Genomic DNA, 24,933 nt, shown 5'->3' on the forward strand with positions numbered 1-24,933 from the left:
CATGACCAAGTGAGCTCCATTTCTAAGATAAAAAGTTGGTTAAACCCACACAAATCTATAAATGTAGTAGAGCATATAAATAAATATAAGGACCAAAATCACATAATCATCTTGATTTAAAAGGCATCTCACAAAGCTCAGCATGCTGTCATGAAGAAAGTCACGGGGACTTTAGGAAAACAAGTACCATACCTCAAAATAATAAAAGGTACACATAAAAACTGCATAGTAACATTACAGTTAACTGAAAAAAATCTGATAACATTTTCTCCAAAATACGGCATGAGAAAAGAAAGCCCACTGTTACTTCTTACATAGTATACAGCACAAATCTGTCAGCTGTAACAATAAAATATGATAAAACATTGCCAGTGTAAAAATGGGAAATAATACAAATTATCTCTATTTGCATATGACATAGTTGTGTACTTAAAAGACCCTATATAGTAATTTTTAGTAACGTTGCAAAGTATAAAATCAATAAATAAAAATCAGTATCTTTTATATATGCCAACAGTATACTCACAGAAAACAAAGTTATCACAGGATTTCACTCATAATTGCTACAAAAACCAAACTGCCTTGAAGGAAGCCTAGCTAAGATGGTGACAGAAAGACACTAAATGATGGGCAGACCTCTCATGCCCCTGAACTGAAACAACGGTTTCAGGAAAAAGCTCTGTCCCAGACTTAACCTTCAGATTCAGTGTGTCTCCTATAAAAATTCCAGAGATACTCATTACAAAATTAGAAAATGCAATTTTAAAAAATACATAGATCTACAAAAGACCAGATTTATCTAAAGTAATGCTAAAGAGAAAGTATCTAATTGGTGGTACCACAGTGATTTCTCCAAATTACACTACCAAGTTATGATGAGAGTTACAAAACAGATAGGTAAACAAATGGAAGAGACGGAAGGACCTGGATATACCCAACAAAGCTGTGGGCACCTCACTTTTGAAAAAGGGGTCAAAACATGTAGAAAGAAGACAGCTTGTTCAGGAAATGGTTCTGGAAAATTGGATATCCACCTGCAGTATAATAAACTTTGATTCAAAACTGTTATTCTCCTTCAAAAACAACTCGAGGCAAATCAAAGCCTATGAAGTCTAACATGCTAAAGCTAGAGAAAAACATGGAAAATGTACATCAAGATATAGGAATGGTCAAGAACTTTTTGAACGGCACTCTACAGGCATGGGAAGCAGCCCTGATGATCCATGGGACCTAATGGTGCTGCATGAAATTAAAAGGTTTCTGTACAGCAAAAGAAACTATACACAGACTTAGCAGCCTACAGAATGGAAGACAAGACTTATAAGCTATAACAATGACAAAGGGATAGTCTTACCAATATACAAAGATTAATCATCAATGAAATTAAACTGCCAATGAACAAATGGGTAATGAAATTATCAGAAAGCTATCAAAAGAAGAAATACAATTGCTTATAATACTTTTAAAAAAATGATCAAAATGCCTAGTTGAATATCACAGAAGTACAAAGCAAAACTACTGAGACACCACCCAGCCAAAATGGCTGTCATAAAGAAACCAACAACACATGCTGGAGAAGATGTAGAGAGAGAGTTAGCCTTATTAATGGCTTGTGGAGATACAGCCAATATGATAATCATTACGGAGGCTTTTGGAATAAAACAAATGAAGAAACAAATAAAACAAGCAGAACTAATACATAACTCAGTTATATCAATTTTTTGACATATACTCACTGAGATATTTGTTCATACATGTTAGCTGATACTCTATTTGGGACAACAAAGAACACACCCAGCTTAGATGAAAATGTAGTGAATACTCAGAATAAAGTTTATTTTACTGTATGCATAAAAATGAGATTTGCAGGAAAATGGATAGATCCAGAAAGTATAATACTATGTGAATTGATGCAAACTCAGAAAGACAAAAAGTATATTCTCCTTCATATGTAGATGCTAGACTATAAAGTATACATGTGTATATGATTTTAAACACACACGCTTGGGTGCTCTCTTAGCTATAGCACAAAAATCGATAAAAGAGATCTAGACAGGGTAAAAACAGGTGATGATGAAGCGTGAGGTGGGAAATGTACACATACGGCACGGAAAAGCAAAAGAGATGCTTGGGTATCAATCAGCATCAATGGTAGTAGATTTTCTATTAAAGGAAATCTATTAAAACATTATTTTTTTGAAAATTCTGTAGCGATAGCTAAAGCCTTATATGCCAATTTTAAATAAACATTTTAATGGTACAGATAAAATACATTATGCTACCAAGAAAAAAGAAATAGGACCCACCCTCCCTCCCCTTAGAGACAGACCTAACATCAAAGGAGTAAAGAACTTACTTGCCGAGGGCGAAGCATTCCAACTTCACAGTTGAACCTTTAGCTGCTGGAAGAGTTTCTGGAAACTGGACTTCTATTTTGGGTTCATATTCACCCATGACACCTGTGAATTCATAATACAAGATGGGTGGTATTAAAATGTTTCCTATGTCATTTTCTCTTATGTATTTCCCATGGCATCCTTGTATATAAAACTTTATTTGGCTTACTTTGAACCTACTACTACTTTCAGGTATTGCAATAACTCACTTGCACTAACCTGGACCAAACATGTCCCTGAATAACATTTAAAAACTCTAGATTCATGGAAGTCAAAAATACTTCAATATGCAAAACATTTTAATGAAAACCAATGTGAATATTTCCATTTAAGGTGACATCCACAATGTATTGCTATTCCCTGAAATTTCCTAAGGTACAAAGATTATAGTGGGGAATTTGCTAAATGGTAACCAGGTCACATATGTGCCAATCTTAAACATATTAAATGGCTCCCTGGTGTCAAAACATAGTGATTTAATATGCAGGAACACTCTGATTCCATTATACCTGACTGGAAAGTGCTTCCATATTTATGCCCAAGTATTATGCTGTATGAGATATGACTTAGTTTTAATAGGTCAACTACCCAGGCTTTTAAATTGGTAACCTCTATTTTTTCCTTCCAAAAGTCCCATGTAGTCCATGTTGCTCTCAAATCCACTGTGTAACCCATGATGACCTTGAACTTCTGAACTTGTGATTGTCCTGCCACAAACATTGGGATTACAGGCTTGTAGCACCATATCCATTTTATACAGTTCTGAGGATCAAACCCAAGGCTGTGTACAAGTTAGGCAAGTATTCTACTGAGTGAGCTCGAGCTCTAGCTCCTATTTGGCTATCTCCTGTATCTCACTCTTCAGGAGTGATCAGGCAGGTAATGCCACAAAATTGTTGTTTTATGATTTTGTTTCAGTGATATCTTTTAGCTTATAATAAAGTGTCCACAAACAACTTCAAGCTGACAAAACTAAAAACTAAAAACAAGTGACTTCATGGGCATTTTCCATTGAGAAGGTCCCATACCATCAGAGCGTAGCACCAAAGGGGTTGGGGAGCCCAATACTCTGGCATTTGTCACAGTGCTGGTCACCACACATGTGTAATTTCCCACATCAGATGGCTCCACCTTAGCTATGTAGAGGTGCCCTGTCTCTTGAGAGACAAATCTTCGACTGTCTTCTTCAACAAAAGATGGATACTCATTGAAGACCCAAGCATATGATAGTTCTAACAAAAGTTAAAAAGAAATACATTTCGTTACTTAGCAAAATGTTCCAGAATCAAAAGTGTGCAAAATTACCTTTACATCAAGTAAGGTTTTTCTTGCCATTATTCAGAAGAGCACTTAGAAAAAATGATTCTACATTCATCTTCTATTATGATGGAGAACACTGTTGATTGGCATTCGAGTGCATGTAGCACCTTTGCTTTCTTCCTTGTCCCTGTTCTAAGCTATGCTTAGTAAGCCTTGCTAGCTTCGCTCTTGTTGCCTTTTAATTTGTGTCTCTTTAATTCTATATTGTTAAATTACCAATCACAGAACAGCTATTCCTGGCATCAAAGCTATCACTGCTCCTTAGCTTCTTATGAGTAACACATAGTGGCTCAGCCTCGAAATAACTTCCTCTGACAAACTCTGTCAAGCTCTTGTTTTTCTGGATTTTGGGTGTTTGAATATGCTGCTCCTGAGCCAACAGAGACTTTTTTCTCAATTGTTTTTCTTTTCTTCTTTATTTCCTTCCTTTCTTCCCTTTTTCTTTCTTTAATGATAAATATCCACATAATCATAAAGAAATTTTATACAAGTAAATATTATACTTTCACCATGTCATCACATATGCCAACTCTAGCCTTTTTGTTCCTCTCCCCAACCCATTAGTACCCCTTTCCTAGTGAGTTTCCCTTCTACTTTCATGTCATATATACATAATGGTTTTGTGTATCTGCATGAAATCTGAAGTCCATATATGTGAGAGGACTCTACAGACTTCTCATGGGAATGCAACTTAGACCAAGTCACCATGGAAATCAGTATATAGAGAACCCTCAAAAAATCAATAGAAGATTTACCATATGATCTCTATAGGCCAGTTACGTATATTTACCTACAAGACACTAACCATTACAGAGACATTTTTATGCATCAATCATTTCTGAAGTATTATTTACAGTAAGTTGAGGTGACCACCTAGAGATGAATGAATAAAGATAAATATAAAATTAAATATTTCTTTTTATAAAGAATACAATTGTGTCATTTGCAGGAAAGTAGATGGGTCTTTCTTTTGTTTCTTCCACTTTGAGGACCAAATGTCATTCAGATGAGACAATGTCAAGTAGCTCATAATGTAACATCAGGAGTCTCTTCCATGGAGAAGTATTCCTTCTGCACCCTTATCTGGGTTGCAGCACATGTACAGAGTGAATCCAAAGAGTTAATTTGATTTTTAAGTGTGTGTGTTCATGTGTGAACGCAAGAAACTTCAGAGGCCAAAAGTGGGCATAAGATCTGCTGGCGCTGGACTTAATGGTAGCGCGAGCTGTTTGACATGGGTGATGGGAACAATACTCAAGACCTTTGCAAGAGCAGCATATTTTCTTAATTGCTGAGTCATCAGTCAAAACTTTGGAGCAACTCCGAAGTTTATTCTAATGTAAGCACTTATCATCTGAGATTTAACAACTATTTGATCAATTTTCCCTGTGATAATAACAAAATGATGCCAATTCTTCCAATTTTATCTGGAGCTCTGGGAATCAAAGCCAAGACTTGGCACATACTTACAAGTGCTCTTCCATGACTCACATCCCCAACCTTGATGTCCATTTTAATCCAACTGCTCCTATTTCTACTTGGCAACTAAAACTGTAAATGAATTCCAGGCCCTAAATAAACATTTGTTTAGTCAAGTAAGGGCTCATTAAGCTATAAGCAAAAATCTACTATGAGGGTCTTCATCAACTGTCAGCCAATGTAAACCAATGGTCTCCTAGGAACAATTTTTCCTCTAGAAGAATTGTATCTAAAGAGCATTAGCCTGATGAGTTTTAGGTCCTTAAATTCTTGAGAGCTAAGTGGTACTAGGACATAGTTTCTCTGTTTGGCATGCTAGAGTTCTTGTTCTTCCATTGCTTTCTTGTGCAATGCACTAAACTTACTGCACTGGATAATCCCTATAAGGTTCTTGGAAGAATATTTTGAAAACATATGCAATCCATACAATTTTAATGAGATACAGGTCAAAATAGATTTGGAGCACAATTATAATCATAAACTATCCTCCCTTTTGGGAGAGAATGAGCAATTGCTTGATACAAAGCATTGTGAAATGATGTGTCATGTTTGGAAGAGAGATGCCATGAGTTGTAGAGAAACGGGATATGACATTCTTTCATGACTGAAGAATGCACAGAAATGTCAAGAGAACACTTGAACACACACAGCTAAAAGCCCTCCTGGGAGAGCACAAGGAGTATGAAAGGCCAGCAGAGGTGAGAATATCTGAAGGACTTGGTAGTAACGAGCCTTGCTGATACCAATGGCAATACACTATATCAAGAATGAGAACACACATTGCAAAGTGTATATTCGTAAGCACTGATTTCTTTTTTCAGAGAGTGAAGAATATTTTATGAAGGTCGAATTAAGACACTGGTGAGATAGGAAATTCCAAAGTTGTTTGGTGAAAAATTCCAATATTCATTCCTGTTAGTCTCTTGCCTACTCCCCTGCTGCCTGTTATTCCTACAATAGTACCATATAAATCTTAGAAAAGAATAATGTGGAAACGTCAAGATGAGCTTCTTCTGCAGTGGATAAAACTGCCTGCTGCAGCAGCAATGGCTCTTTAGGGCCTTCCTGTGGCTCTCAGCCAACCCTCACCTTTTAGATATCCCCTCAGATGGGTTTAAGGGAGACAAAGCATTCTTTCCCTGCTTAACAAAATGCTCAAGACACAGAATTTATACAGTGGTGGTCTCTTTATGATTCAGACAGATTAAAACTTGGTTCCCAGTAGAGGAATTGAGCATGAGCTCAGTGAGTTAGGCCTTAGGGACTGCGTTTAGTATGCATGTAGAGGTGATGTGAACTCCGTTTTTAAGACCAGTTTATCACAAAATAAGAATAATTGGAAGAAACAATTCAGTGTAAGAGTCAGACGACCTATCATATGGTACATTTCCACAAGCAAATAGTTTAGCATGAGACTGAATGAACAGTAGATAGATGTAGTATCTTGGAATGAACATTACAAGTATAATTTTCATTTAAAATTTGTACTGTAAAACGATATGCATTACATGACTCCACTTACTGTTTTTACCCTCATAATAAAAATACTAGCATTTAAAATGATGCCTTATTTTAATACATTAGAGAATGTGATGATTTTTGCCAAAGCAATATCTTAGTTAGGCAAGCTAAAGAAAAGAAGTCAAACATGGCTTTGCGGACCTCTGGGGTATTCTGGTAGACATGGGGGACCTCCCTTCAGGTCTCAGTAAAGAGAACCCAGTGCAGATATGATAAATAAATGTCACCTGTATCTGCAGACTAGAGGTAAACACTAGTCATGTGGATTTCAGACTCCCCGAGCTCACTGCTGATCCAGGCAGGGCTTTAAATGGATAACTCTGGCTGGAACACTCCTCAGAGGAAAGCCGAAAACATTTTCAGATCCTTTTTGCAGTTGGTCTCCTCTCTTTGTGCACAGATATGGGAACTGATTCTTGGTCGGCTTGCTCCTCTTCCTGTCTCTAATCCCTCTCCCTCATGCTTTTATGGGTCCCTCCCAGGAAGCTTTTCCAAGGCTGATCCTTTAATCTTATTTCAGTGTTTACTTCCTAGCAACCTGAACTGCCTTGGTTGCTGACATGGAACAACAGACCTTTCTCTACCTAAAACTGTTCTTTCCCTGTGATCTGGAGGGAGGGTCTATTCAGGTTCATAAACTTCCTTTCTCAGGATAATCACTCTTCTCTTAAATTTCCATCAAGACAACCTCCTCACCTTATCTCCAGGTTTTTCAACTATGCTGGCAGCTGTCCTATAGGCCCTGTAGGCCTATAGGCTCGTCAGTACCTCAGTGGGAGACAGTGTAAGGCCCTCTGCTTCTGACAGACACCAAAGAAACAAACAAACAAAAAACAGGAAACTGGCTCACTTTCAATGCAATGTTTTTCTCTGGGAGGTTAACTAGTGAGCAGAGGGAATCAACCCCTCCTAACCTGGCTAGCACGTATAAAGAAGCTGCTGTCTGCAGCAATGGAGACTCACACTCACTCTTTAGGAGCTAGTGTCATCAGGAGGATGCAGAAGTCTGTCCCAAACCCCTGTACTGACAGCCTCTAACTGCAAAGACAAACTGCAGCCTTCAAGAGCCATCCAGTACTAATTTATACACAATCCCCGTTAAACAGGAGTCATATATGTTTTACAGTGTAAAAGGTGATTTTAAAGGTTCATAAACACTTCCTTCCTCTAACTATCTCAACAATACAGATTGTATAATGTTAAATTAGGTGCTTATACATATGGAATTGAATAATAAATTAAGGCTCCTCTCCGGCACATCCTCAGAAATCCCAAGAAATATTATTCTTGACCACCAACAAAGGAAAACAACAAGAAGAAATAGAAGTACAGAGGGGGGGAGGCTCTTGTAGCTGGACAAGAAAATACTTAAAATAGACTTTCAGACACAAGCAAGGGATGAAGTAGTACATGCTCAGTGAGATTTTCAAATGTCTAAACCAAAGCTCCAGAATTTGCGTGACTAAGCGTGTATGAAGCAGCATCACTGACCCTAGGCCTCTATACCTAGACCCTCAGACTTAGGGATACATCATTAGATGTAGAAAAGCGACTCTGCAGATGTAAAGTTACATAGTAAATTGAGATGGGAAGATCACCCTGCATTAACTGAGTAGGTCGAGAGTAAGGATGATAATGGCAGTTAGACAGAAGAAACTGCCTACCAAAGCTGGAGTGGAAATCAGAGACAGATATTTTAACATACCATTTCCTGGAAAAAGCTGTGAATGCAAGTAGCCTGCAAAGGCAACACAGGGCAGCTGATAGGGGCTCCCCTCAGTCTCCAGAAGAGTAGCAGAAATACATCTATCCCTATATCTTGATAGTTAGCCAACTAAACTGACAATTTGATTCTGGACTTCCAGATGTCTATGTTAGTAAGTGTGCAAAAACTTGTCACAGAAGCATGGGGGTCACCATACATCTGGCCATGGGACAATGCTAAAGACCTGCTGCTAAGGACATTGCAGTGAACCTGAATGTGGCAAATCTAATCAATCACCAGGATCCTTCTATGGAAAGACACACAGGAAGGTCAGAGAAAGAGGGCCAAGTAATGAGCAGAAGTCTGAGGGAAAAGATTCCTTGCTAGAGGCCAAGAGCCAAGGAGTATAGGCAGGCTCAGGCAGCTGCCAAAAGCAAGGGCAATGAAGGCTTGACCAAGGGTCTGAGAAAGAATTCAGCATAGGCAACTTCCAGTACCTTGCTGTCAATCTCAGAAAATTTCTGTTGGGCTTTAATGTTGTACAATAAATGCGCGCTGGCTTTAGAGACCATGCTGTGGATCAGGAACAGCTATAGTAGGAAATCAACATAAGTGGTAACAGTCACCAACAAATAAATATTTACAGTGTTTCCTGGATTCACTTCTGTAGCTGTCATAAAGTGATCTGACAAAGAGCAATTTAGGGGAGAAAGGGTTATTTTAGCACACAATTCCAGTTTATAGTGCATCATTGTGGACGTTAAGGCAGGAACTTCAAGTAGCAGCCAGGCAACAGTCAAAAGCAGTGAGAATGCACGCATGCCCTGCAGTGCTGTTTCCTCTCCACAATTCCAAAGTCTAGGACTCAGACCAAGGGCATGGTGCTGCCACCATGGTCAGAGTACCCTCCTTCAGGTGATATAAGCAAAATAATTCCCACGGATATGTTCATGGGCCCACATATCTAGAAAACATCTTAATGAGACTCTCTTCCTAGGTGGCTCTGGATTGTCAAGTTTGCAACGAAAAGTAACCATCACATAATGCTAAGTATTTTAAATAAAATTTCTCCAAATAATAACGATGAAAAAAAGATTTTATAAAGTGAGAGCCAAAGGGAAAAATCACAGTTCAAATAATACAACTAGAAAGATCCGTACATAGGAGGAAAGGCATGGAACATTACAAAACAGAGAAACCTACAAGAAGAACATCAGGATGGGCAGATCTGGGTCTAGGGGTTCTGCTCAAACTACTGCACCAACCAAAAACAATACTTGTAGTAAACATCGAACCCCTTCTCAGATCTAGCCAGTGGACAAGACATTCACCACAGTAAAGAGGAGAGCAGGGACTGACTCAGACATGAACTCTGGTGCCCCATATTTGACCACCTCCCCATGGTGGGGAGGCCTGGTGGCACTCAGAGAAAGAATAAGCAGGATACCAAGATGAGACTTGATAGCCTATGACCATTTAGTGGGGGAGGAGGTCCAGCTCGGTTGTCACAGACATAGGGGAGGGGAATAGGGTGAAAGCAGGAGGGAGGGAGTAATGGGAGGGTACAAAGGATAGGAGAACAATTGAGATGTAATCTGAATGTATTAATTAAATTTAAAAAAGAATGAAAAAAAAAAAAAAAAAAAAACCAAAACCAAACCAAGAAACAAGAACAACAAAACAGAAAAGCAACTACAATTCTCAAAGTCAGCTAGGGACTACTTTTCACAAACATCTAGACATTTAAAGATTTAGAGAAAGGACTCATATCTACATACAGTACGACTCACACTGTCACAAGAAGTAAGTAGAAATCTGTACCTCCTACGTTGTTTATAGCCCCTTTTCTTAGAGGAAAGATATGCATTAAGTTTTCCTTTGCAACTACATGAGTATGTATTTAAAGCACTTGAGAATTATGTGATTTATTACATTCTAAATAAAGTAAAATAACATCTACTGTAGTTTGCTTATAAAAATCTTCATCTGCAATAAATGTTAGTTGGATACTGCAAAGCCAAATATACATTAGTTAAGCATCCTTTTATGTCCAATGATAAATAAAAAGCTATAATATAAATGATAATTTCAGACTCTCAAGAAGCTAAGCTTTACAAAGCCTTTCAGAAGCTCTTGAGGATATCATAAACACACTATGGATAAACAACTTGGCCACTAGGCTTCCTATTAGCAATGCTATAAGAGTATTAGTGTTAGCATTTTTTTTTTAAATCAAGGAGCTAAAAGTGTCTAGCAATCAAAGCCATAAATAAAGAGAATAAAGGTCTGAAATTCTGCTTTCTGAAAAGTACTTCATGATGGATGATGTCACTTTGTCAGCTACATTCCTTCCCAGGTCACTGAAGTGTAGGACTAGTCGATTTAACATGAAATATACCACTCTGGTGTTTACCTGGAGAAATATTAATGTACACAGCACTGACATTTGAGGGTTTGTTTCTAGTTCCATTATGAAAGTCTATTACAAAGGAGATTTAATCCTGAGCCCAGAAGAAATTCTGTCAAACATAACTGCAGTTAGGTAAAATGGTAAAAGGAACTTGGGCCATTGCTTGTGGTGCCAACTGGGGAAAGCTGACCTATTTTTAAGATGAGACATATTTAAAAGTGCAGGAAAGCTCACTTGATGTCACTCAAGACTTTATCAGTGATTCACACAATTGAGAAGGGAATTCTGCTCTGTGGCTTACAGGTGATACTACTCGGCTGACAGTCTGGGATCCATTGCACACCCCACAACCTAAAACAAGGTAAAAAGCAGAAAGAATGGTCATATTTTAGAAGCTGGCATGAGGTGTCTGAGGCACTGTTGACCTTTTAGGGGGCTGTCACTGAAGAACTGTTTTGTAAATTGTTGAAGATGATCATATACAGGTGGTTGCTCTGGGTAGATTATGAATAGCTACTGAATTCATTCTGACACTGACCACTAGCAAGCCTGACTTGTGAGGCTTCTAAGCAGAACTATGTGAAGGCCTGAAATTATGATGCTCTCTGGCTAGCCTTAGGTGAGGCAAGGCTGACTGTTAGCATCCTATGCATGATTGCTTGGAAACTGAACAGTTTGAGAATATTCTCTCTCTGTCTCTCTCTCTGTCTCTCTCTCTGTCTCTCTCTGTCTCTCTCTCTGTCTCTCTCTCTCTCTCTCTCTGTCTCTCTCTCTCTCTCTCTCTGTCTCTCTCTCTCTCTGTCTCTCTCTCTGTCTCTCTCTCTCTCTCACACACACACACACACACACACACACACACACACACACACACACACACACACAGTGTCTTGAGCTCCTTTTAGTCCAATGTGACAGAAAGTAAAAAAATGTTTACCTGTCCCTTTAGGAACTAATTGGCTGAGTTCTGTTTCAGGTATTTCCTAAAGATCACATGCTATTTTTGTGCTATTTTTAGTAGACTTTCCCTTTCTAATCACCCTGTCAGGTTGTTTACATCAGATTGACTTTATCATTCCTTCTTTGATCCAAGGAGATTATAAGACAAGGGGGTAAACATTTGAATCATATTCATTGGCCATCAAACGGTCTATTAGTGGCTTTTGGTACCCAAGTAGAGGTGGAAAAACCATTGCAATCCTATCTCCCACAAGGTTGCCAAAAGCATGCCATTGCTAAAGAGATCAGTTTATATTTCTGGGTGTGGTGGGGGGAGTTAAAAAGAACTAGTGTTAGTAATTGTGAGATTTATGCATATATGACAAGTTATTCAAGACACAGTTATAATCTTCAAGGACCTTAACATCCAGTTTACATTGGAAGGGGACTTCCAGGTATGATACTGGGACTGGGATAAAGAACTACAGAAGAACAGCTGCTAAAGCATCTGTTGGCTAAACCATCTAAAAGGAGGGAGGATTTCTTTTAGCACACCATGTTAGGTACTGTCATGACAAGGAAATCATGAAAATCTGAGTGGGAGGGAGCAGGTTACATCTTGCAGGACAGTCAGGAAGCAGCAGATTTGTACTTGACCTCAGCTGACTTTTTCCTTAGTTCTTTTGTTGTCCCAGCCTAGTTGTGCTCCCCACTCTCAGGGTAGGTCTTCTGCTTCATTCAATCCTTTCTAGGGAGGTGTTTCTTTAGCCAATCAAGTTAATACTTAGGTATGAGAGCATAAAAGAAAATGCTTTGCATTTTCTATTTCTCCATTTTCATTATACAGGATTTCAAAGACCCTGAAAAATGTTAGAAAGCAATTTTAAGATTAGTTCTAAACTAATGCAGGAGATTAGACATTTCATAAGCAAAGCTTTCCTGTACAGCTTAAAGTAAGTGCTTTGTCACAGGCAAAGTTTTCCATGGAATGCTTGATACCATGTGTATGCTGGTACCATGCACCTTAAATATCTCCCAAAGGGCCCTGGTCTTTGGAGTTCTACTTCTCTTATCACTCACAGTAGCTACTAGACAATTCTTTTCTTAAGGGCTCAGCATCAGTAAAGAGTGTTTTCCTTTTACGTATAGTACAGCAGCTGTAGAGAACCTTACAGTCCCTGGGACTGGTAATTGTAGCCAATTATATTTTGATTGACCTACCTTACTATTAAAATGATATGCAAAATTTACACTGCCCTTGCAAAATGAAAAAAAAATCAGAACAAACTAACTACAGGAGACCGGCCCTTTAATGAATTCAAAGTTGGCGATTTGGGGTTTTAATTCCCACATCAACCCTAAGAGGCTAATTCTAGAAAGGGACTTTGCAAGGTGGCAAAGGATTCAAAAGAGCCCGAGAGTCAGAAAAGGTACAATAAAATAGCTGAAATAATTAAAGGCCAAGGAATCTAGGAACAGCATCATGGATAACGCAGCCCATTTCTCATTAGGTCTGATTTTTCAGTTCATTTCATGAAAGTTTAAACTACCTTTTAAAAGAATGCCATGGGAACATGATTGCTCTTTTCTATGTGCCTGGGCTTTTTAAACAAAATAGAATGTGCGTTTTCAATGGTAAGTAGAAATGAGATCATCAGAAGAAGATGAAGTCACCCTGCTGTATCATAATGCTCTCGTTATTCTTTCGTGTGTGTGTGTGTGTGTGTGTGTGTGTGTGTGTGTGTGTGTGTGTGTGTGTGTGCGTGTAGGCATAAGTTGTTTTCCACTTTGTTCATCAAGACAGGCTCCCTCAAACCCAGAGTCCACTAGTCCATCTAACCATCTTTCTCTGGGGATCCCTTGCCTCTGCCTTCAGGGCCCTGGACAGACAAGCCTGCCAGGCACACTTGGCACACCTGCTGTGCATCTGAATGCTGAGCCTTGTGCTTCTGTGGAGAGGTCTTTACTCGTTGAAGCATGTCCTCAGACCTATAAGGAAGTTCTTACCAGTAATAATATATATAAATCCATAGAAAGTTGGGTACAGTCATGAAATGCATCCTGCCTATCTCCCACACACACACACACACACACACACACACACACACACACACACACACACACACCTACTGTTGTTATTTACCTCAGTAGTACATTAAATCTTCCAATTACCCCAAATGACAGGATAAACTAAGAAGAGATGGCTCCATTATAGACTATATAATGAATATTCTATAAAGCCATCTGGTTTTAAGTATTTGAATAAATATTATGCTTGGTTATCAAATAAATGTGAGGACAAAAATAATTCCTCCAGATACATATAATTAGCAATAATTTCTACCCACTCTTCTGGTCAGGTGGAAATCTCAACAGATGCCAGTCTCTGCGGTCTCAAAGAACATGCTGGCATTCACAAGGACTGTCTGCTCAAAGTCAGACTTACACAGGAATTTGCAAACTAAGAAAAGTGAAAGGAAAAAAAAAATCAGGAAAATAGAATATCTCAAGTTCTCTCTTTTCATACTAAGTAATAAACAGACTCAGCTTCACTATCTTTCCAACCCTTTTTATTCTAGAAAGGGAGATGTGTGAAGTGAAACATCTATCACCCCATTACCCTGAAGACAAGGCTTCCAAAAGCAAAACACATGCAATAGCTTTTCCTATCACTTTAATAATTCAGCTAAAAGAAAGCTCTGCTGAAGATAGAAGTGCACGGAGAACCACAACATAACTACTCATCTTGAATTTCACGTAAAATTTGTATGTTCCTAGTATTATAGTCGTATGGAGACTTAAATGTTTTGTATTTTAGCTGATAAATAACAATTGTCGATTTCAAGTGGCATAAGGTTTTAATACTTGCACATAAGTTGTCATATTTATTGGATCAAGCCAGTATCCATTAGATCACACACTTATTATTGTGTGCTCAGCCTTTAAATGTGTACTCATTTGTCAAATTTAAAATATAAAATATAATAATTAACTATGCAGTAGTCACCTAAAGATCATTCCTGTGTCTACTTGAATCTTCACACCCATTGGAAAATATCTCCCCTTTTTCACCACTGTGACTCTGGTAAACAAACATTCTGTGTTGTCATGCATTCACTTTTTTAGATTTTTTTTTTAAAAAAAAATGTACTTGCATAGCCTAGCTAATAAAGAAGAATTAAGGTAAAAATTAGCAAAAAAATAATAAAATAAATATTTATGCCCATACTCAGTCCTTAAGATCCTCCAAAATGGTGGTTGTTTCTAACATCTAAGACTATATAATTAAAATAATATCTATCTATCTATCTATCTATCTATCTATCTATCTATCTTTCTAATCTGTCATCTATTATTATTTGTGTGTGTGTTTTTGAGAGGGATAGAGAGAGGGATAAACAGATAGTTAGGGCGGGCAGTAGAGAATGCATATACATGGGGGTCAGGCGTGCCTGTAAGTGAGGAGGCCAGAAGGGAGCATCAGATCCCTTAGAGTTGATATTATAGGCCTTTGTAGGATGTCAAGCTTGTTAAATGGGTACTGGAATCTGAACTTTGGTCCTCAAAGCAAAGAGTCTTCTTACCTGCTGAGTCCTAATTTCTAGTGTAGCTCCACCAGTGATGATTATTAATACTTTTATTTTTTCATCATTCAAACTAAGTATTTACTATTTCACAATTTCAGTAACAGATGTATGCTGTGTTGGCTGTAGATACATTGTAAGAACTAACAGTACCATGCTTACGTAAACTATGTCAAGGTGTCTTTTAATTAAGACAGCCTAAAAATCCAGTGCTTCAGTGCTATGCTGATCTCACTCCGTGTACCTTCTTTCTAGGTTACTGTCTTTCTTTTCATTAAGGGGACAACTATTCAGATCTGACTAGTGTTCTGATATAAAAGATTCAGTGAATTGTGGCTTCAGTGACATCGCCAAATCTGGAGAACAAGAACCAATGAAGTTCGTAGAGCATAAGACATGAGGAAATTGTGCTCTAATTCAACTTAAAACCATTAGTTGAGCAACTTTCCCTTCTGGTAGAACTGTTGCAAATCTCTTATCACAGCACTTGACTGTTACCAAAAAGGGGGCTAGCCTTCAAACTTACCCAGTTCCTTATTATAACCTGAGTGATGAAGCTCTTTTGAGGTTTTCCTAAATCACAGTAGAGTTTATGTTTACTAATTCACTTACATTTCTTTTCATCTTCCCTAAAAGACCCAGCTTAAAATAGAAGTTGCAAATACATAGCTTCTCTCCTTTTTCTTTCCTCTTTTCTGGCTCCAAATATATTTACCTGAAATAAATAAAGAAATTCCATGGAAGCACCTGCTTCCTCCTTCAGACATTTCTGCCTAAAGAGATTCTAATAAAAGAAACAGGCCTGACTGTGGAAGGAAGAAAACGGCAGTCCTGTGAGTATTTTTCGACCAGCTAGATGAAAAGTTTTCCCTTCCAGTAGTGAATATGTAGATTTGCAGCGCAGAGGCAATACATTCCTCCTTGATCAAAGTCATGCATAAACTTACCTAGGACTTCTAATCTGTCTGACATAAGTGTTCATTGATTCTCTTTCAACTGCAAGGAGTCTGAACTTTATCCTGCCAATGACTAATTCAATGCTACATCTTTAATTTATTCTCCCTAGCTCTATTATATTTTTATATTCCAAATAAACTCATAGGAAACAAGTTGTTAATTTCCTGATCTGTGCCCATGATAAACCACAGTGTGCTTTAAGTGTTTTTCCCATTAATATCATGTCAGCAAACTCAAGGCCTTGTGTCCTAGCTGAACACTGCCCTTGGGGAAGTTACCTTGCATGGTGCCCCAGGTCTGTTTCTCCCCTTGGGCTATCCAGGCACCTTTGCTAGAGTGGACAGAGTGAAGCTTAGCTGGGGCAGGCGGCCTGATCATGACCTCAGTAGACATGAGTGTGGGAGGAAACAGCTGTCTCTGGAGACAGTTTTAAGTGAAGCTGCTCATTCTGTTGGGTGGGGAACAAGGGCTTCATAAACCTTGGGGAACGAGGAGAAGTTTCCAGGGTAAGTGTATCATTGCCTGGTGCTGGGCTGCTGGGAGTACATCATTTGGAAAAAAAAGGAATTCCAGGTGCTTGTTAGAAGTGTCTTTATAAGGAGAGAGGAAGTTTAACCTGTAACCTGGCCACCAAGCTAGGTGACTATCTCAAGGATGGGACAAGGTTACCTGAGCCAGGACATGCAGGCCAGGCCTAGAGCAAGGAGGAAGCAATCCTACTCCTCTTAGTCTCCGGACAAGAGTTTTGGTGTTTGGTCACATCTCACCCTCATTCTTGCTTCAGACCAGCTCCCCAGTCCCATGGTTTTCTGGTCCCACACTTGTGAGATTTCAGTCCTGTATATCTAGATGCCTTTAAGCCATTTATTGTGTTGAACTACAAGAATGACTAAAGTGCTCATATTGGTTTTTTTTTTTTTTTTTTTTTTTTTTTTGCTGAATTTTATTTCAACAGTGTATCTAAAGGGAAATTTATGAGTGTGTTTATATCTTTTTTATTAATTCAATTATCTAACCCACGGTTAGCATGTGATGAAAAGCTTTCCGCGTTTCTAACTTGCACTGAGTCAGGAACTATTTAAAGCACTATGTTTTACATCACTGACCTCACAGCTCTACTGTATTTGCTGTTCCTAGACACTTATCATGCTTGAACTCTGACAGTAATAAATTTCATTGTTTCTCTCTATAGCAGTTTCAAATTTGAGTTTCGGAATACCAATTGTTCTCCTGAAGAAATGGGAAACAAGACAATGAATGGTAAGAGCCTTAATTGGTAGCCAATTACCACATGGTTAGGTATCCTTTAACGGTGCCAGGAAGATGGAATATTGCTCTAAGTGTATCTTTCATCCCTTTATATATGAAGGTATGAAGGGGTATTTACATAACACCTAACATAAAAAAAGATCACAGCCAATGTAGGATAACACAAATGTTAAGTGCAAAGATGGTACAAAATACTGTTAAGTATCGATCCATGCTTGCTTAGGCTACATTTTTTTTTTTTTTGTAAAACCAAACTAAAATATGCTCTTTAAGGCATCTTTGGAAGTAGTGGACAGCTTTGTTTTAGAGTTACAAAATCTCTGGGACAGGAATAAGTTTGTGTCCTTGGGATGACTCTCTCTGGCCTCAGCTTTTATTCCTATCTGAAAAATGCAGAGACCGCAGCTTTGGTTTCAAACATGTAGGACCCAAATTCATTACAAGATGTTTAATTACCATGAGGATTGGGGTATTGCTATGACTGCCACAGATGATAGAAGATTTAAATTCCCTCATAGAACATATGAGGTTTTTCTGTTTTCAATATGTTAAATATATTAAATACAAGTAGCATATATATCCCATTAAAAACAAAATAAAGTCATTCTACTGTGGGGAATCGTGTAATTAAGTTTTCTTTCAAAACAGAAACAAAAGGCTAAGAGTCAAGTTCACTGGTAGAGCAACTAGCAACAAATGAACATGAAAGCGGATAAATGTGCTTACTTACTGTGAGCTACACAGTGACCTCAGAGATTTATGTACATTGACTCATTTAGTACCCGATTTTGCAGATGTGGCAGCTAAGACCATACAAACTACTTAGAGAAGTTGTGTTTTAGGAACTGAGAAGTAGCTCAGTAGATAGAGGTGCCTGTGCTCCTCGAGCCTGATGTCGTGAATTCAATCCCCAGGACATTTGCCAAGGTGAAAAGAGAATCAATTTCCTACAATTGTCCTCTAACCTCTACACAGACACACTGTGGCATGTATGCACCTCAAATCTTCCTCCTCCCCTCTCTTGTTTTCTCTCTTTTGTACACATTCATATGCAACGTGTGTGTGTGTGTATATATATATATATATATATATATATATATATATATATATATATATATACTACAAAAATATAAATAAAAATAAAATTAATTTTTCAAAAGAATAAGAAAGACTTGAAACTTAGGGGGGGGGGATGAGTGAGAGTATACACTATTCACAGAACCATCTTCTATGCAGCTACTTCGTCTTGTGAGTAAAATCAAAGTGTGGCTTCTCAAGACAGTTCATGAATTCAATAAGATCATTGAAAGCTAGTGTTTAAGACCTCATATCACTACTAAATTTCAAAGAAGTTTCGCTTTTTATTTTAAAAAAATCTAGAGGAGTGGTAAAATCATGGATATCAGACAGATAAAGCCCAAAGAGAAAAAAAAGTAAAAGCCCACAAATAGGACATCACCCCAGACAGTACTTACTTTGTAAATCATGGAAAGTTTTCACTAGGCTCTGCCTGTTTTCTTGTTGGGAAAGGGATGACAATTGTAGTATCAATTAGCACAAGTTGACTCTATAAGAAACCACAGTTTTTTCTCTGTGCCTGTGGGTGATTGCTTCCAGGATCCCCATGGATACTAAAATCTGGAGATAATATTGTAGAGTTGTAACCTACATAGACCTCCACATTGTACATTAAACAGTCTTTTAATTTCTTAAAATACATAACCGTGCACATGTTATATAAAGAGTTGTTGCATTGTACAGGTGGTCCTTGACTTAAAAGGAGGCTATGTCAACTGGAGATGTATTAACTGCAAGTGCATTTATTGCAGCTAGCCTTCCACATACCGCTGAAGAGTAACACAGAACACTACAGTTGCTGTTTCTCTCATGATTGAGCAGCTGGATGGGAGTCATGGCTGGCTGCCCCTGCCCAGCATTGAGAAAGTGAGGGCTCTATAACTTTCAGCTTATTTTCAGTCAAGAATAAGGGCAAAAATCAAAAATTGAAGTCCAGTTTTTATTGAATATATTTAACTCTCTCATAATGGTAAAGTTGAAAACTCCAATGGAATGAACCATCACAACTTGGCCCATTAGAGTTTACTGACAAAATAAAAATATCTGTCTGGGTCTCATCTTGGTAGCCTGCCTATTCTTTCTTTGAGCCCAGAGACTTGATAGCCTGTGACCATAAAGTGGGGGAGGAGATTCCCCTCGATCATGGACCTAGGGGAGGGGAATAGAGTGGGGGTGGGAGAGAGGGAGGAACGGGAGGATACAAGTGATGGGAGAACAATTGAGTTGTAATCTGAATAAATAAATTAAAAAATATCTGACTGTACATGCTTACATTTCTTTTAGAATATTTTTGATACATGGTGGGTTGAGTCCACAGATACGAGTGCTTGTGGGCAGAGAGATGACGTTGCAGAAAAAGTACACACAATTCAGCATGATATAATGTGCATTCAGTAAATGTAGTTAGGATTATTGTCTTCAGTTTATTTACCATCTTGTTAAACTGTCCTCGGTAGAGATCTTACAAAGAAGTCAAACATTCACAATATAGATTTTTGTGGGAGAAGCTGAGTGCTGGGGCTAAATAACCCAAACCACAGCATCCCATCCTTCTCTGAGCTGAAGATTAAAGGGAAGGCAAGCCAGGGACCAAAGCAAACAAGCTTAGGATGATGCTGGCCATCAAGGGTTCTCTACTGTGTTGACAGCAAGAAACTATGAAGAGACTGTATGTGGTGCTTGAGCCCCGTGGTCAACCAAGTTGAACAACAGGAGCTGTTTTACAGAGAAGTCCTGGAGGAGACAATGTGATAAACACTATCAGATGTATAGTTCTTTCTATACCTATATGAGCAGAAAGAAATTATGGGACGAATTAATTACCATCAAACCAACAAAATGAACAGATATTTATGGTTGAAGAAAACCTTACTCAGAAAAGCACACAAGCCGATCCAAATTTACTAGAAAAAATTTATTTTATCTTCTCAGAATAGAAAATGAACAAAGCCAAACTCTGACTGTGGCTGTTAAGTTAACATGACAGGGTGACTAGCACCAGCAAAGGCAGGGGTTCACAGTGCAGGTGGGAGAAGAGAGCTGGGGAGTCAGCCTTTGGCTCCCTGAGCTGCACGCAGCAAAGCTAGTGATGATCTGGGGTTCTGTGTCGATACTGCTTTTGGAAACCTTTCCAAGTTGGAATAACTGTGTCTAAATGTCAAATGGTTGTCTCTGATCTTCAGAGAAACACATCACACCCCTCTGAAGACACAGAAAGACTGCATTGCTTTTCAGACCAGAGGCGTTGTTCTTGATATGTTTGCCTCCACAGTATTGTCTTCAATGGGATTCAGATAACAAGCAAAAATGAGTAAAAGGCCCCTCCTCTGCTTAGTTTTAGAACTCTGATAATGACATATGGAACAGGGTAGGAAAATGAAATTTAATTTGTGTTTGACATTCTAATGTCATACATAGAAAATGAGACTTAGGGAGTTTAAAATGGCCTTCCATTTCCTTAGGTTTGATGGATTTTCATCCTTGAGTTGAATAAGCTACAGGAAATTAATGGCTTCTGAGGGAGAGAGAATTGGTCTCTGGGATGTGCTCTGGATACATTATAGAATCCCAAGTGGTCTAAATTCATATGAGCAACACCATATGAAACCATCATGCTGTATACACACACACACACACACACACACACACACACACACACACACACACACACACAAACACACACACACTAATTAAAGATAAAGAGGTCAGATCATGAAGGTGAGAGGGAATGAGGGAGCATGGGAAGACGTAGAGGGGGATAGAGCATGGGGGTGAAATGATGTAAATACAGTACTCATATATTGCTTTAAAACCACAAATATTTTAAACTGAAGACTGTTTAAAGATGTATTATCTGCCCATAGCCATTCTTATTGAAGGGAGAGGCACTTAACACTGCTGCTCTTCACAGGCAAATAGCTCAGACTATGGCTGATTGACTTCTGTTGAAAGCTGTCTCACAGGGGCTGGGGATATGATTTACTGGGAAAGAACACTCGTTTTGGAAGCAACAAAGCATGAGTTCAAATCCCAAGCACTCACATAAAAGCTATGTGTGCCTGGTCAGTGCGTGTAATCTCATCAAGCAGAGATGCCTGGAAAGCTGATCCAGGCAAAAGTTTGAGCTTCAGCTTCAATGAGAGGCCCTGTTTCCAAAAATAAGGAGGGGAGTAGTATAGGAAGCCACTGAATGACACCCTCTGTCCTCCTAAAGGTCGGGCACAGCTGCATATACCCACATGAACACAGGCACACACATGATGCATGCATGCATGTGCATTCAGCCACATGTGGACACACACACACACACACACACACACACACACACACACACATACACACACACATGCACATGACTTTTACTTATTAAAATAATCTTATTATTTCTCAAAAGGTTAGCACACAACAGGTGGTTCAAAAAAAAAAAAAGGATTCGCTTTGATGAATTTAAAAGGGAAATATACATTTACATAAAAGGGTATATAAACTATAGGTACTCACTTAGACTCTTGTATGTTAGAAATTTTATGCGCATTTAAAACATTCAAGATGTATCAATCACTTAATTTTGTGATGGAACAAATTAATTGCACAGCCGTCAAATCACTAATGTTAAAATTCAAGTGTTGAAGTTTTAAATGAGCCTAAAACTAGATGCAGGGAAATTCATAACTCTAAATACACAAGGTTTTTATAACTATTAAACAGGAAAAATAGATATGTTTTAAAATAGCTGTTAAGATCCAAGAACATAATTATTTTTACAAAATACTTCTCCAGGAATAGAAATTCTACTAAACACATTTATTTGACAATTTCTGACAAATCATATTCTAAGCATTTGATAAAATAATATTTGGGTCCACAGTGTATCCAAGCCTCCTTTTGCTTCATAGATTTGTAGTGTACCCCACATAACTGCCTACATGCATACAGGCAAGAGAAAAATCAACTGGCCTTTTACAACCCCAACAAAGAAATCTCCAGTACTCCACACAGCAGGACTGGAAAAAATCAGATAATGCAGGTTCAATGTAGATTTGAGACAGCTAGTGCACTAGATTTTCCTTTTTTCTATCCTTCATGTTAGTTGCCACTTTTTAAGTTAATTATTGACGCCCATCCCTGCTGCTCTCTGTATTAGAGATCAATATATCTGCTCTTGGCATTTGTCCTACATGACTGATTAATTTTTCAGTTTGGATTCACACTGGCAATAGCTTCCACTGGCTTCTGAGTCCAAATTACTGAGGGGCGAAATAGAAGTGAATACTTGAAATTTAACTATTAGAAATCATTGACCTTTACCTCTCAGATACTACATACTTTAGTAGGCATTTATAGGCAAAATTCGTGGGCTAACATCAACTTTTGTACTTGTGGAAAACATTTTGAGACTAAATCACAATGATCCTGCCACCGAATTAACAAGTTTAGACTAATTGTGGACATTGTTGTGGTACACAGCTCAAACGAATTTTCTGGTACCGTGGGGGAAAATATGCACCTCAACTTACTCATGAGATGAGTGAGCCTCCCTTCCCAGCCTCTCTCTTCCTCTTCCCCAGGAGGTCAGATGTCAGTTAATATCCATCATTCTTCAGGACATGTTATACCTTATGTTCTATATATGCTATCATTTGAGAAAAGTCAAATACAGTGAGATTATTAATGATAGTAATAGAAACAATGATGGACCTAGTATTTCAAGATCATCAACATTTTAAAGCCATGGCAATAATACCATGCATATGCTTATTCATCCATTCACCATCCGAGGATGCAGGAAGCACAGTTTCTATTGTACAGATCATTACTAATGAGCTCTGTAAAGGCTAAATAAGATGTTTGCAAGTACATGGAGAAAGTACACGGTACTCCAAGCTTTAAACCTCAGTCCCAGCTCTTAAAATATCAGCAAATTCTGTGCTCATTCACCCATTTCTATTCCTATATTATTCCCTTCTTACTTGCCTGCAAGGGAAAGGCAAAAAAAAAAAAAAAAAAAAAAAAAAAAAAAAGGCTCAGAGCTCAGAGACCAAAAATTCCTTATTCTTTCTGAAATAAATAATGAGCTCCTGAAAGACACAATTCAGATTCTGGAGAAAAATCTCATTGATAATTTTGTATGGGTCAGGACTAAGCCTGTAGCTTCCTTTAAACAGACCTCCCTACTCACTTGCCCCTCTTACCTCTGGCTATTGTTAAATGGTATGAAGAATTATATTAAATGAGCTTTGAAATGTACTCTCAGAAGAAGTAAGAACACACCCACTGTTTGTCAGCCACGTGATCTCCTTAGAGAGCTCGACTCTATCTGCTGGCTCTCATCTCTAGCAGCTCTAACTACCTCAAACCCAGAGTTGTGGATTTGGGTGGAACTAAGGCACAAAATATAGGCTTTTGTTGTAATATTTGTCTATACATTCAGAGGGGAAATGTTAAACAAGTACAGCAACATAGTGCTCTAGACTTTGCTGAATGTCTTTTTCTTTCTTTCTTTCTTTTCTTTTTCCTTTTTTTTTTTTTTTTTTTTTTTTTTTTTTTTTTTTTTTTTTTTGAGGAAAAAAAAAAAAACAGATAAGATAACTGGCTGTGACTCCACAACACTCTGTCTCAGAAATATTTGAGTTACATTGGAGAAGAAAAGGAAAAATACCAAGAAATAGAGATAAGCCATTTGGAAGCTGCACAACACAGTTTGGAAGCTGGGCACTGAGTAGTAAGCTTTGGCCACCCATAAAAATACTCTGCCAGGGAAGTGTGCATTCACCTCATATCTTGGCAACAGGTACAGCCTGGCAGGTGAATAGGATCAACCCTAGCACCTTTCCTTGCTGATGGTATCCACATGCCCATCTGCTCATCAGAGATCTATATAACACTCAGCAGATGTTTTCCCTACACTCACTGTAAATGGATCAATGTAATAAAAATAAACATAGCAATCATGTAATAATAAACATCATATTTGGCAGTTTTCAGACAGATGAGTTAATGTAACTGAGCGATCAGAATCATGATGCAAAGGTTAATTTGGGTTAAAAGACTGAATTAAAAGAGATCCCATATCCTGAAACTGTTTTCTTTTCCATTTATTAGTTTCTGTGACATTATTCTATTTATCAAATTATAATAAGACTCCATTCCTGAATGTGAGTATGAGATATAAGTCTTACAAGAAGAATTAAGTATAGAACAATTTATGATGGGAATGAAAGGATTTTTAATAAGCAGGTTTGGCATCTCAGTAAATATTCATGGTAACCCTGAGATTTA

At 38.1% G+C, this 24,933-nt stretch overlaps 1 protein-coding gene across 1 annotated transcript in view; it reads right to left on the reverse strand.

The window, feature by feature from the left end:
• Cntn3 (contactin 3) overlaps positions 1 to 24,933 on the reverse strand; it is a 357,126-nt gene that overhangs the window by 110,571 nt on the left and 221,622 nt on the right. Inside the window, exons 6-7 of the mRNA XM_051155002.1 lie at positions 3,425 to 3,628; positions 2,357 to 2,459 (exon numbers count right to left, since the gene is read on the reverse strand). Of these exons, the coding sequence (XP_051010959.1) occupies positions 2,357 to 2,459; positions 3,425 to 3,628 (307 nt within the window). The remainder of the gene's footprint in view (positions 1 to 2,356; positions 2,460 to 3,424; positions 3,629 to 24,933) is intronic.

Source organism: Acomys russatus, chromosome 13 (genome assembly GCF_903995435.1).
Source record: "Acomys russatus chromosome 13, mAcoRus1.1, whole genome shotgun sequence".
NCBI classification, from domain to species: domain Eukaryota; kingdom Metazoa; phylum Chordata; class Mammalia; order Rodentia; family Muridae; genus Acomys; species Acomys russatus.